This window comes from Ixodes scapularis, unplaced genomic scaffold, assembly GCF_016920785.2.
Source record: "Ixodes scapularis isolate PalLabHiFi unplaced genomic scaffold, ASM1692078v2 PGA_scaffold1__304_contigs__length_218370807, whole genome shotgun sequence".
In the NCBI taxonomy this organism is placed as follows: Eukaryota; Metazoa; Arthropoda; class Arachnida; order Ixodida; family Ixodidae; genus Ixodes; species Ixodes scapularis.
Window position 1 is genome coordinate 142,156,885 of NW_024609846.1, and position 13,798 is coordinate 142,170,682.

Sequence of the window (13,798 nt, forward strand, 5' to 3'; positions counted from 1 at the left end):
AAAAAAAAAAACGTTGCTTTTGGAAGCTGTTTCTTCCAAAAAATGGCACTACACGTTTTCAAAACGAAAGTTTAAGTGAAAGGTGGCAAAAGGTGACGGAAAAGTAGTATTTTCTTATTAGTTAATGACAAAACGGTTTCTATTTCCTCATCGTTTTTACTGTCGAAGAAATTTAATTTTATATTCGCATATTCTAACCTTATCAATAAAAAAAGAAAGATGCCTAGGTGGCGCAGCCGCCAACCGAGTCAAAGGGCTCAGCCGTAGCCGTAGTCATCAATCCATCCAACGTTTGCGCAACGAAACGTTGGGATCACGGTGTTGGGACGTTGTCGCAACGGGACGGAACAGAAAGTGCGCCATTTTTTTCCGTTTTTGCTTTGATTCCGAGTTTGTGATCGACATGGCTCCCTCAGGATCTCATTTAAGCAAAAAGACAGTCAAAGAACGTGCTCGAGAATACAAGCACGCCAGCTTTTACGAAGATAGAGGAGTCCTTTTTTGCCGAGCTTGCGCGAGAGCAGTTGACTATCGTCGCAAGTCAACTATCGACGAGCTCATCCAGAGCAACAGTCATCGTAAGAATGCCGAAACAAGAGACTCTTCCAAGTGAAAAAGTGGCGAAGAACCATCTGAAGACGTTGCTGGGGGTTCAGGAACGCCGAGAAAGCAAAGTCGACTGCAGACGCTGGAATCGGCAATGACCGCTGGCGAGGCGAAGCACGACATTGTGCTCAAACTCCTGGATGCATTGATATCTGCGAATATTCCCCTAGAGAAGGTGGACAATCCGAAACTGAGTATGTTTCTACAGACACACGTTCAGAACGGCGGGTCGGTGCCTGGATCTGATGCGCTCCGCCGACGACTTCCAGAATTGTTCGAGAAGCATAAGACAGCGTTGAAAGCTATGTTTCAAGGTACCACGGTGTCGGTAGTTATTGATGAAACCACTGATGACCGATCAAAATCGGTTGTGAACGTGCTGTTCGTTCAGTCAGCCAGAAGTGCGAGTGCCTCGCTTCAACCTGTACTGGTGGAAGTTAGGTAAATTCGTGGATGAAGTGAACTCGTCCGTGATAGGCCGCATTGTAACGAAGACACTGATGAAGTACGGAATTGAATTCGAGGACGTGACGGGCTTTGTAAGCGATAACGCTGCTTATATGGTGAAGTACTTTAAGGAGTGCATAAAGCCACTTTGCGAGTGTGCTGTTCACATTACGTGTGTAGCCCATACAGTAAACATTGTCGGCAGCACATTGCAGGCATCTTTTCCCTTGGTGGACAAATTTGTCGCCTGTCCTTCCGTCTGTCGAGCCTTCTGTCTCGACAGACGGAAGGCCTTCCGTCTGTCGAGTAGGAAGAGAGCTTTCTACAAAGCTCATCTGGAGAAGTGTGGGGTCGAGTGTGCCAAAACACCTCCAGCACCTGTCAAAAGTAGGTAGAATTCGTGGATTAAAGCTGTTGAGCAGCATTCTGCTTACTTTTGAGCACTACCCTTCTTTGCTAAGGCAAGTCTATGAAAAGTATGGAGACGCAGCGTGTGTTGATTCTCTTCTGGAACTTTTGAATGAACACTCGATCGAGCTTAAAAACAGCATGCGATGCATTGCAGTATTTGGCAAAAAAGTTGCAAGCCTGCTGAAAGCAGCAGAGGGTCAGCGTGTAGCCTGCCACCAAAGCGTACAATGCTTTGTTTACACTCTGGGGATATTTGGAAGCAGCTGCACAGGAAGATTTTGAAACACAGCTGAAGAAAGAAAACATGCAGATGACGAGGCCCATCGGATTGCAAACAAAATGGAGGCTGCAATGAGTAAAGCGGCTAGCAAAGCTTTAGTATATTTGGAGGAGTCTGACACTTGGAAGTTCTTCAAGAGTGTGAGGTGCTTGGATCCTCTGCAAATCGGGTGTCTCTCGGAGAAGAGATCAGAGTTTGCAAGTGTGCCTGGACTTGGGGAGGACTCACTAGCCCTAGCTGCTGAATGGCAAGTGTACCTGAAGTCCGCTCAAGAACTCAAATCAAGTGACAGGGACTTAGCACCATTTCTTTCTAAACAAGAAAATCCAGGTGAAGATTCTGATGTTCTGGCTTTCTGGGCAGGGATGGAACCCCTGACTCCAACACTTTCTTCCATTGCCCTTAAATACCTGTCAATGCCACTCAACTCAGTTGATGCAGAAAGGTCGTTCGGTCGATACGGTGACATTGTGTTCCACAAGCGACACTCCCTCAGTGAAGAGAGTACCAAGCATCATTTGATGCTCAGTCACAACAGCTTCCTTTTAATTTGATGCAAGCAAGCATCAAAGTGTTTAATAGCGTTCAACAAATAAACTGTTACATGTACCTTATGTCTGTTCAATGTTGCCGCAGAATTTTGCAGATTCCTCTATCTGGATTTGCAGAATTTCAAATTTTCCACCGCATAAAGTGAGGGGCTCTAAGTATAGCTCGCCTCCAACTGCGGACTAAGTATGCTGGATAAAATATTGCTCGCTGCGGACGGTCGCGCTCTACTGTGGGCGATTGGCGGCGGCGAGTCATACTTAGTTTGGTTGCTTGAGCTCTCGTTCATCTCCTACTTGTGGCGCCGAGCAAAGATGTCGGACTGCAAATCCCGTGGTGTGAAGTTCGATATCCGTCGAGCTCCTCGATGAATCTCTGTGGCTTTGACTGCTTGTTCCTAGTAACGATTATGTATAAACTACTACGACTAATTATGTCTTCTCTTCCTTGGATGCTTATGCGTCACCCACCATGGGCTATGCATGCTGTACGTTGCCCTGTTCTGCGTGTAACGCTTTTTCGTCACGCTCGAGCGTTACACTTTTCCAAGAAATCCAGCCCATAAACACATTCCACGCTAAAAGAGTTGGAAAAATTACAGAGTTCATTGTGACAAGTTTCATACATTTTAAAGGGGCCCTGCAATCATATTTAAGCGTCCACTTTTTTTGCGGTTTCCACGTCTCTGGGGGTTCAGGCAATCCAGCGGGCACGGAGAGAGTAACTAAATATCAATGCGTCATATTTTAACCGGACGACGCGGAAACCTCCTCCACCGACGAGCGCGACCCGCGGTACCGAAAGCGCGCAAAATGTGACGTCTTTGGTCCTAGGCTTACTACTGGTCAGAGCCGCTAAAAGCTTCTCTTAAGTCGAAATACAAAATATAAGTGGCGCGAACCATTTCAATTTTTTATAAAAGTTTTTTGTTCAGTATTTTAGATCAAAAAAGAAACGAATGCAGATCATAAAGTACGGAAACAAGAAATGACCCGTTGGCATACCCGCCACCAAGCGGTGGAAAAGGCGGCGCATACTAGAAAGGAGTAGTGGGATCAGGCGCCGACACGGAAAGGTCACGGATGTACGCGGCGGCGCTGCGGTCATTTGGGCAGGAGGATCCGAGCGGCTCCGAGCGTTCCGAAGGCCTTCGGCGAGAAGCTTTGTCTTGCGGTTTGGCCGTTTCGCGGTATGGCAGCGCAAAGTAGCTCCTATTCTAAACTGATCTTTACCCAGTGTTTGCTGTCGTTTGTGGCCAATGAAGTGTCATGCCGAATTAGTATTTAATCGCGCAGCAAATGCAATGAGAGCCGCTCTGGCTGCCCGCTGCATACAGCCTATCCAGAACATGCTTCAACGGCGCCCTCTCGCGCCGTCGACTTGGAGTGCGGCAGCCGTGAGCGCTCGATAAGCTCACTACCCCTCTTCTAGTTCACGGCCACTCTCAAGCAACCAAGGACGTCATGAGGGAGGTTATTTTTTGCTTGTTTTTGTAACTTTAATTTGCCTATAACTTTTAAAATAAAGGGAATTTCGAGAAAAGAAAAGTTTCACTAAGTTACTATGTTCAGTGCGCTCAGGTTCGGTGCAAATTAAAAATTAGTAAAAAAGTCATTGCAGGGCCCCTTTAAGGGAACGATCAACACCTAATAAATGCCCTAGGATTTCTGAAAGCCCCCTTTGAAAGGCCTTAATTGGCTCCTCATGGTTGACCTTTTAGGGCAATTCTTTTTAGATATCTCGCAAGTGTCCACATGTTCTCAAACCAGTCTGGTTTCTGGGAAACTAGGACGGTGCCATATTCACCACTAATTTCTAGACTGACACATTGAGACTAACAGGAAAAAAGTCCTTGTCTCCCAAGGCAAAAGCTACTGGTAACGCATCCGAAATGCTCAACGTACCTGTCCCCTAGTCCAAGGACGTAGCCGACCATGGACATCACAGCGAGGGATCTGGTGTAGTTAGTTCGCCGATCAAACCAGACCTGAAATCGTGCGGGTAAAAGTAAGCCAGCATCGGGCAAGTTCACGTGAAACGAAGAGCCAACCCAGCCGGTGGTGCAACAGAAAAGAATTGCCTGGCTTAGACATTTCGTCAAAGGCAATAAACGGGCACGATAGCACTTCACACGGTTCTGAACAAGCAACACTTGCTAGTATCGAAATGACATGCAATGCGACACATGACGAAAGGATCGTGAATGCATAAAGCACCTCTCTTCTTTGGCGGCACAATTTTCCCTGAAATGGCACTGCGCGTACAACCTGACTGAGAAATGCCTTCGTGCCTACTAGGTTATTCTACTAATCCCACCTTACTAGGCATCCCTCATTCCTTTGCGGTAGAGGGGAAAAAGGGGAGTGTTAGTGCATTGCTTACCCCTCCCCCCCTCCCCCTCTCTCTGCACGGCACTACACCATTGGTTGTGCACGCTGCGACGTCAAGCCGACGACTGCGCCCCATTGCTGAAACTCTCTTCCACGCTGGTCTGTGGAGGGCTCCAGCGTAAGGTAACCGCTTTCAAAGATACGAGGAAACACTGGAGAGCTCACCTCCGAGCTGGGGCTTTTGAGCCAGAGCAGCTTTGCCAGGTCGTCCCCATTGGTGTGCTCGAGCGCATGCTCAAACACCTCCACCTTCTGCATCAGGGTCAGGTGATCGTAGTCGGGAGCCATCTGGAAATGGGAAGGTACTTAAATCACCCCAAAAAGCACTTGCAATAGAGGCTCCCTTAGTTTGTCTGCGGTGTACTGGCGTGGACCGCCATGTTTTGCTGCTGCTGAGGCTGCGGTCGCCGACGATATAGACGCTTCAGGTGCCGCCATGTTCCTCGGCTCCGAGCGGAGCAGAAGCGGCCGCAGCCCCGGCAGTGCGCGACACAAGAGCGGCAACCGAGCGCGAGCCTCGGGGCATGCGTGACACGGAGCCAATGCGAATTTATCCCTTAAATCGCTGCTACAGACTACAGACTGCGCTCCATGGGACAGGGGAATTTAGGTACCATTTGGCACGGCTTCAAAAGCTGAAAGCGTTGGTTCGCTCCATGGGATAGCTAGTGCTTTCGCATTAAAAAAAAACAACAGCATAGAGGTAAAAACGACTACACTGTACACATGCTAGTGCAATCCTAACCCGTTGAGTCAGAGACCCCAGCACAGAAGGAGGACAAAAACAAAGATGATAGAATCGAAGCAGGACTTTTCTTTTTAAGGGCAACACTAGTCTTAGAGCTTGCTCAGTCATTGTTTGCCGATTTCGAATACCCGGTCACTCTTCAAGCTACTCAATTCATTCTCAAGGCCATTACACATTGCTCATTTTTGTTTGCAAGAAGAAATAAAAAAAAAGAAAAGCTAAAGAGAAAGTTATTTATTGCAAATGGCTAGATTCTACAAAGTATAAAAAATCCATTCTTGGAAGTACTTTTCAAATTGAACCATTATTTCATGAAACATTGATGCATGCATGGCTACTAATTAATAGAATGAAAGACCAAAACTACACATTTGGCCACCTGCAGCAAAGGAAAGTCATTGCTCTATCTGCCCTACCACCCTCCACAAATTTTTAGACTCTAAAAGTTGTGTTTTGAGAAAGTGTCAGTTTACTGTCAGCTTCAACAAAAATTTAGCCTGCATAGATGTTATAAACTGCTACTACTGCACAAATATAAATCCACACAATTACAAACTTGGCAGATCAGGAGAGAAATTAGGTATATAAATCATGAAACCGTCATTTACAGAAAATTGTTCCCTTGGCAATCTTCTGGCACCACAGACCCACGTTCCAACCCTTAAGCATTCCACGTGCAACTTCAGCACCAACCTCAACCGCCTACACACGTTTCTTGCTTGACAAGAGCATCCCGAATCCAGTACTTTGTCCAATCAGTAATTGACAAAGGTAAACAGTGCTAGTACGACCAATCTTGGTTACCAACGCAAGTTATCCAAATGAAGTCGGCACGCGAGACAAAACTCAAACTCCAAGGTTAGAGCCTCGTCTCGTGGTTCGAACCTTGGGGTTCAAATCCCAAAGAAAAGCGAAGAGGTTTCCCTCACCCGGAGCATGATCCTGTGCTCGATGTTGAGCAGGATCTTCTTCTTGTCCCGGTAGTCGCGGATGAGCGTGTGGAGAGTGTCGCAGTGGGGCACCCACCCGATGAGGCCGCTGTTGGTCGACAGGGGGATCACCGAATACCGCTGGATCCTGCATCATTGGTGGAAGAGACACTATGTCAGAGGACTAGGAGCAGGACAAAACAAATTTCAAGATAAAAAGCGGTTGGATATTTAAACTCTAGGAAGGGTAGTTTGCATCCTTTTAAAAATATTAAGTTATACTCAGCGTATTTGCATTCTCCGATTTTCTCAATACCTTTAGTAAAAAGCGGCATCCCAATCAAATTGCCTTTAAAAGCACAAACGAAGTCAGTTTGTTGTTGTAAATGGCTCACAGTCCTCTACTGTGCAAGTCACATCTGGTGTACCGCAGGGATCGGTCCTGGGGCCACTTCTCTTTTTGTTATACATTAATGATATCACCGAGGGAGTAGTGTCGCAGATGAGACTTTTCGCGGATGACTGCGTTTTATATGGGGCTGTTGCTTCTGTTGAGGATGCTAATATCATACAGCGGGATCTTGATCGAATTAACCAGTGGTGCCTCAGATGGCGTATGCAGTTAAATTTAGGGAAAACTGTTTTTATGACATCCACAAGGAAAAAAAACCCGTACGCTGTATCTTATGCCATAAATAACAATATTTTATCAAGAGTGTTAGAATATAAATATCTGGGGGTAAATTACACGACTGACTTAAGATGGAACACACACGTTGATTACGTAGTGGCCAAGGCTGGTAAAATATTAGGGTTCCTCCGTCGTAATGCAAGAAACTTCAATAAAGATACTCGGGATTTGCTCTATAAAACATACGTCAGGTCAGTCATGGAATACGCCTGTGTAGTCCGGGACCCGCCTACAGCACGTGACAAAATAAAACTAGAAAGACTGCAGAACTTAGCTGCTCGGTTTGTTACCGGGAATTATAGTATAGATTTCAGCGCAACACGCACAAAAGATGTTTTAAAATGGGAGCTCCTCGAAACTCGCAGAAGGAGACTTCGTTTAAAGTTGTTTCATTGCATTTATCATTCGACAGTTGGCATACAAAGAGACATGTATATAATGCGGCCCCACTATCAATCGGAGCGCGTTGACCATAGTTTCAAGGTGAGAGAAATCACGTTCAAAACAGAGGTATTTAGGATGTCCTTTTTTCCAAGAACAATCTACGAGTGGAATCGATTGCCTCCGTCTTTGGTTGGTGTACTGTCAAATGATGACTTTTTTTCTCTGTTAGATTAAATCTAGCTTGAGTTCTTCCCTGCGTGGTTTATAAGCTATGTTTATATGTGTTGTTTATAAGTTTCTATTTCCTTGTATGGTTTATAATTAAGGTTTATATGTTGTTTGAATGATTCATCTGCCGTGGAGCAGAGGTCTGACTGACATTGTACGTTGTTTTTTGTATGTATATCCCCCCCACTGTAATGCCTGATTTGGCGCTGTGGGTATTGCATAAATAAATAAATAAATAAATAAAATAAAGGGCGCAATTACTTGCAATGCCAACTTTTTCCCTAGCCCTTCAAGTAGAGTTCCCTAACAAGCTATGTGTGTATAGTCTAAATTTTCAAGAGATAAGACTATGTTCATTCACCTTGGTTCATGTGGTGCATATAACGACAAGATAAACCATCATTCCACAGTCCCAAAAGGTACAATTTATGAAACAATACAGTAACACACATAAGGAAGACCAAGACTATCGTTATGTACCCGTATGATACATAGTCATCCAGTCTCCCTTCATACGTAAAATAAGCTCAGAAGAACGACCAAAAGAGTTTTGTTCTCCGCGTGTGGACAAGAAGAGAAAAAATGAAAGAAGTTTACAATTCTCTGTAATGTCGAATTAGAGCGCAGCTCTTGAGAAGGAGGAGGGGAGGGTACGGAGGGGAGGGTCATGTGTGATGTCAGACATGACGTTACGTGTGAGGTCATGAGGGTAAAATTTTTCGTCTAAATAGACCTATTGTTATATTACCCAAGCATCAAGGAGAATGCAGGGATTGGTGTTCCACGCGCCGCACGTGCTGGCCTCGGCAGTAGTAACTTTTTCTAAAGCGAATACCTAAAACAAATGGCATCTTGCACGCACGTTCATCGTTTTATTTTGGTTATTTACTTTGAATCTTTTATACGGGGAAGGCGTGCGCGTGTGGCACGTGGAACACCAATCCCTGCATTCTCCTTGATGCTTGGGTAGTATAGCAAATGGTCTATTTGGTGAAGAAATTTTTCCGCTAAATCTGGTGGGAAAATTTTCCACTAAATTTAGCGGGAAACTTTTTCCACTAAATTTAGCAAGGAAATTTTCCCACTAAATTTAGCGGAAAAATTTCCCACCAAATTTAGTGGGAAAATTTTGGCCTCGTGACGTCACACGTGACGTCATTATGAAGAATGTCCTATAATGCAACGTGCAATTACGTCGACGGCGACGTTGCTCAAGCCAGAAACGGACGCCTAAGAGCTAAGCTCTAAAAGGGCAGAACTTCATTGCGTGTAAGGCCTACGTCCCGGACGAGCCATCTGGCCCATGTCTCGCGAACAGAATCTGCAAGGAGACCGGACTGGTTGGGGGACAGAAAAGGGCCGTCTGACCAGGCTTTACGACTCTTCAAACCATAAGAAACAAGTGATGGCACGACAAGTCACGCCAAATAGTTTCAATCTCTGGAGCATTTTGGTTGAGTCGTGTGCACAAAACAGACAAGCATTCAGATCTCTAAAGAGGCGGCTGGGCTCACGTCAGATTCCTCCTCGACGTCTCGGGATCGTTCACCAGCAGCGTGTTCACCAGACCGAAGAGCTGCATGACCCGCTCGTCCTGCCTCAGGTCCTCGTGCCCTTTCAGCAGGAACATGTAGTCCTTTCCGTTGCTGCCTGGTGGGGCACGCGGCATAACGGCATTGAGACAACAATGAGAGCTGGATAGACGCGTGGGCCAAACGCATAATGTAAAAATTCACGCATAATAAGAAACCCGCATATAATACACAAAACAATCTGAGACCCGCAAAACAAAAACAAGAGGAGGTTCGATCTGCATATATTGTGACTGATGAACACATTTTGAAAACAATGATTTGCGCTGCGCCCACATTGCACCTAATCATTCTCGTCCGTTGCACTATCTTCCAACATCTCCTTGTCCAATGGTTCTTTCCAAAGCCGGTTGGTTGCCTTTTGTGCCATCCAGTACATCAAAGACACCACCTTCTTAAAGGGGCAGTGCAACGGTTTTAATGTTGAAAGAATTGCCAGTTTGCATTTTTTATATTGTTCATACAAGCCCAAGTGACCAAAAACGCGTCACCTTTCCCCAAAAAACGGCTATTCTGCAGCGTAATCGCTAGGCAAAAAACAAATTATTTGCCGATCTGCAGCCGCCGGTGGCGGCTACGGGAACTAAAATACGGCGTCTCTGGGGGATACGCGGAAGACAACAAGCCCTGTCCCCCTCCGCTGCTACACTCGCCGTCAGCCCCGTGGCGAACCGTCCTTTGTGTCCATCGCTTGCCGCGACCTTCGACGAGGCTAATCCTTTGAAAGTCGACATTCGCGGAGGAAGCGGCTGGGGTCTCTGGAGAGAGGGCCCAAGGGGAAACCACGTAAACCCCCAGAGACGTCACTCGAAAGTCGACGTTGAGAGGTACTTCGACCTTCGATTTGTTTCATTTTTTTAAAAATAAGAACTAGCGCTCGCAAGAAAATGCGGCTTTCGGTTTTTCGTTCCATAGGTGACGCAGATTAATTTCCGCAGTTAATTGGCCAAAGTCTGAAAATCGTTGCACTGCCCCTTTAAGAGCACAAGTGACGAGCTCTCGGGGAATGGTGTCTTATATGCTTTGGGTATCCACTTGCACAATGTGGCTAGAAAGGCTTGCCCAGGGGAAGTCACCACAGAAACCTCTGATCAGACAAGAAGTGTGGGGAGAACTGGGGATACCGGGAGACGAAGAAACTGAAACACTTTGGCGACTGCGTGGTATCGTTGTAGGGTGGAGGCGCAACTGTGCAACTCGCAAGCAGCACACAATGACGATGGGCAATTTGATATTGTATTCCCTTGAAGTGAAACTATGCGAACCCACGTTTGCATGCCTCCCGCAAAAGCTTATAATCGTTTGAATCCACACTTAATAGAGGTGCAAACATAAAACGCAAAAAATCGGGAAGAAAACAAAAAAGTCTATAATATATACGCAGGTTTGTATGGTGGTTGGAGTGGGCTGGAGAATCTGGCTTGCCTTTGATGCAGAGCTTGCGTGGCCTCTGCTTGCTCGTGATGACCTGCAGGGAGCTCTCGATGCGCGCGATGCGGATGACCGGTTGGTTCGGGTTGTAGCTTCCCGGCACCGCAAGTTCAAAGTCCTGGCACTTGAGCAGTTTCGGAGAGACATACTGCAGCTCCAGAGACGTCAGCTGGAAGTAAGCATTCCAATACATGTAAAAGGTTTGCGTTTTATCCGGTGTAAGCAGCCTTTAACCATGAAACACAACTCGGCACAGAGGACGTTCCCTACTGTCTCTTGTATACAGCATTCGGTCACACTACTAGCCATTAGTCATGTTCAGAATGCAATGCAAACAGCATGAGAACAAACAGAAATGCGAGAAAACCCCCGTTCGAGTGAAATATACCTAACAAATTACAGGACATTTCAGGGGAGAGTAAGCTGGCTTTATGTTCTAAATCTAACCGGAGCCGGTCCACCGCTGACATCCACTAAATCCCATGACTGTGCAGAGTTTAGAAATGCTACTCTGAGTTGAATGTCTATTCTTTGTCTCTAGAGGATTACAATGCCATTCGAAAACACTAATCGCACCTGTGGAAGCTGTTTAGAAATCCGCCGGAAGACGTGGTAGTACAGGTCCCAAGCTTGAGTCAGGTCCTTGACGTTGAGGGAGCGCTGATACTTCTTGCACCACTCGAGTGCTTCGGCCAGATCTCTGCCATAGGCCTGGGAGAAGAGCAGGGGGAAAACACTTCAAGCATTTCGACAGTCCCAACTAAAGTCCCTTTCTAGGAAGGTTTCTTGCCTCAAAAAGGACTTGTGTTAGTCCCTTTGTATCAAGGAGACTAACAGGAGTCTCTGCTTTACGCGAGGAATGTCGGCGAGACCACTGGACCGGTTTATTGGAAGCACAGAGCCATGGTCACCCGTAAGTCAGCATTCACCATTCGTCACCGGCTTTCTCACTCCAAAAACAGACCCCGCAAAAAATATTTCGAGGCCTGGCCTGCCGCATCTAGTATGCAGACTGCCCAGCTACCAATGTCAAGGAGACAAAGAACCTCCCAGAACGCATCTCCTACCATTCGTAAGGCACAAAGAAAGACATCCAGGTCAGTGCCCTTGCTGAATATGCAGCAAAACCAGGGCACACAATTTCTTTCCACCACAGCGAGATCCTGGAAATAGTGAAACACTGGCAGAAATGACGGCACCTCGAGTCCTGGCACATTCAGAATATAAAGGGAAACATCAATTGCCATACAGAAAGCGCTTTCTGCGTTTACCTTCAGGCACACTGACGAAAGTTGGTGCCAACTGACGACACTGATCCAAAGCGACGATGTAGATGAAACGACACTACTCTGAAGTGCAGCAATTTTTGCGGCCCTGCCCAATTCGTAGGGTTCATAAAATAATCCAAAAGAAAAGGTGCACCTCCTTCCCTTGCATTTCGTTCACTTTGAAACATCGGCAAACAGTTGTGAACATCAATGGGTCCGATGGATCTATTTCGTTGGCTACGCTTCGATATGTGCAAGGAAGCAGCAAAGCATCCCTAGTTTTGAGGTGACAACGTCTCACCCGAAGGGGCGTATGTTCGGAAACATTGCGTAATGAAAAAAAACCTTGCTATACCAGCCTACTGATCTGAGACCATAAACCAGAAAGCAATTGTTCTGATGTCGTTATGTAGCTGCTATCCTCGACTCGACGTATCACCCGTTTGAAACATGCCCATTCACTCCCCTCCCTCGCAGGCGTGGGGTGAAATGGCGTTCCTGATGAGCCAACAAGTGCGCGCTCAATGCAGTTTGACTTGCTCTTGCTGGCAGACGTGTCGTTTGATTGATTTGTTTTTGCTATCATTTCAAAGTTGAATACAGTTCCCAATAGGTGATAACATAAAACTTGTGACAATACTGTGCTGCTAATTCCGCGTGAAAGTTGAAACTTGAGCCTAAAATTGACCGTCGAGGCCTCTGTTTCCTTTCCTATTGTATACATATCGCTGAAATGTCGCATATTGATAGACCTGATCGAGCCAAACGTGATGATAAAAAATAAAAGAAATATCTCCATCCGGTTAAGAGATATGCACCCAAGAAGATGATTGCAGTACGTCCGACGCTGACATGACGTCACCCACGCCACCATCTTGTGACTTGCCTCGCATGTCAATTGTTTTTGTGATTGACTCTGTGACTAACAAATAAATGTTTTTCATTTGATACTTGCATTTCATTACATTAATTCTGTGACATAAAAATTTGTCACATTCGATACGTGCGCTTCATTTCACTAGACTTGGCACATAAACTTTGACATGCCTTAAACTTGCGGCCGTGTTGTATACATAGCCAACCTGTTTTACTCCTAGCTTTATTTTGCACGAAAATACCAGCATTGCGCACTGTACATAAAGAAATAACATTGACAGGCACTGGAACAACTTTAACTCCTTGCAGAAAAACAAACACAGCAAGTCATCTGCTTACCTCTTCTGTTTTAAAGCGGTATCTTTATAGGGTCAACCAACCTCAACCAACCATGCCGCATAAGCAAGAAATGTGTAGGTTGGTCAGACAGTAACCGCCAAACTATTTCAAGAAATGCAGGGTGCCAGGGATTGAGCCCTGGTCACCAGCGTGGAAGCAGAGTGAGTTGCAGACTGAGCTACGAACGCAGCACATAGGAACGGGAGGAGCAGGAGCAGGTGGTGTGAGAAAGCGCGCGGAGCGGAGAGGGCTGGAAAGGGTGAGAAAGAGAGGAACAGAAACACGCGGCGTAGAAAGAGCGCACAGAACGAAGAGGAGTGGAAAGGACAGGAAGGCATGCTTCTCTTTTGGTGACTTAGAAAATTCAGTACAAAAGCTTCGTATCCAGGTGGTGCTGAAGGGAAGCGTGCGCAGCGCCACAAAGAGGAAATGGTGTGATGCAATCTGTTTCCATACAAAACCCTGCCGATAAAGCTACCACATTTAAATGTGTTTTGCAGAATGACCAAACATGCAGACAATTTTTTTTTCTGTCACTCTCCTTCCCGCTCTTTTCTTTGGGACCATCGACATCGGTACTTATGATTTGTCGCATTCTGCTCCCATCATTACTCCCCTGGCCCCCTCCT

The 13,798-nt window shown here is 46.1% G+C and overlaps 1 protein-coding gene across 1 annotated transcript in view; it reads right to left on the reverse strand.

Moving 5' to 3' along the window:
* The window catches only part of LOC115318379 (serine/threonine-protein kinase mTOR), a 164,453-nt gene that overhangs the window by 22,927 nt on the left and 127,728 nt on the right, over positions 1-13,798 (reverse strand). Inside the window, exons 42-47 of the mRNA XM_042290961.1 lie at positions 11,263-11,397; positions 10,681-10,855; positions 9,178-9,313; positions 6,361-6,508; positions 4,849-4,971; positions 4,198-4,280 (exon numbers count right to left, since the gene is read on the reverse strand). Of these exons, the coding sequence (XP_042146895.1) occupies positions 4,198-4,280; positions 4,849-4,971; positions 6,361-6,508; positions 9,178-9,313; positions 10,681-10,855; positions 11,263-11,397 (800 nt within the window). The remainder of the gene's footprint in view (positions 1-4,197; positions 4,281-4,848; positions 4,972-6,360; positions 6,509-9,177; positions 9,314-10,680; positions 10,856-11,262; positions 11,398-13,798) is intronic.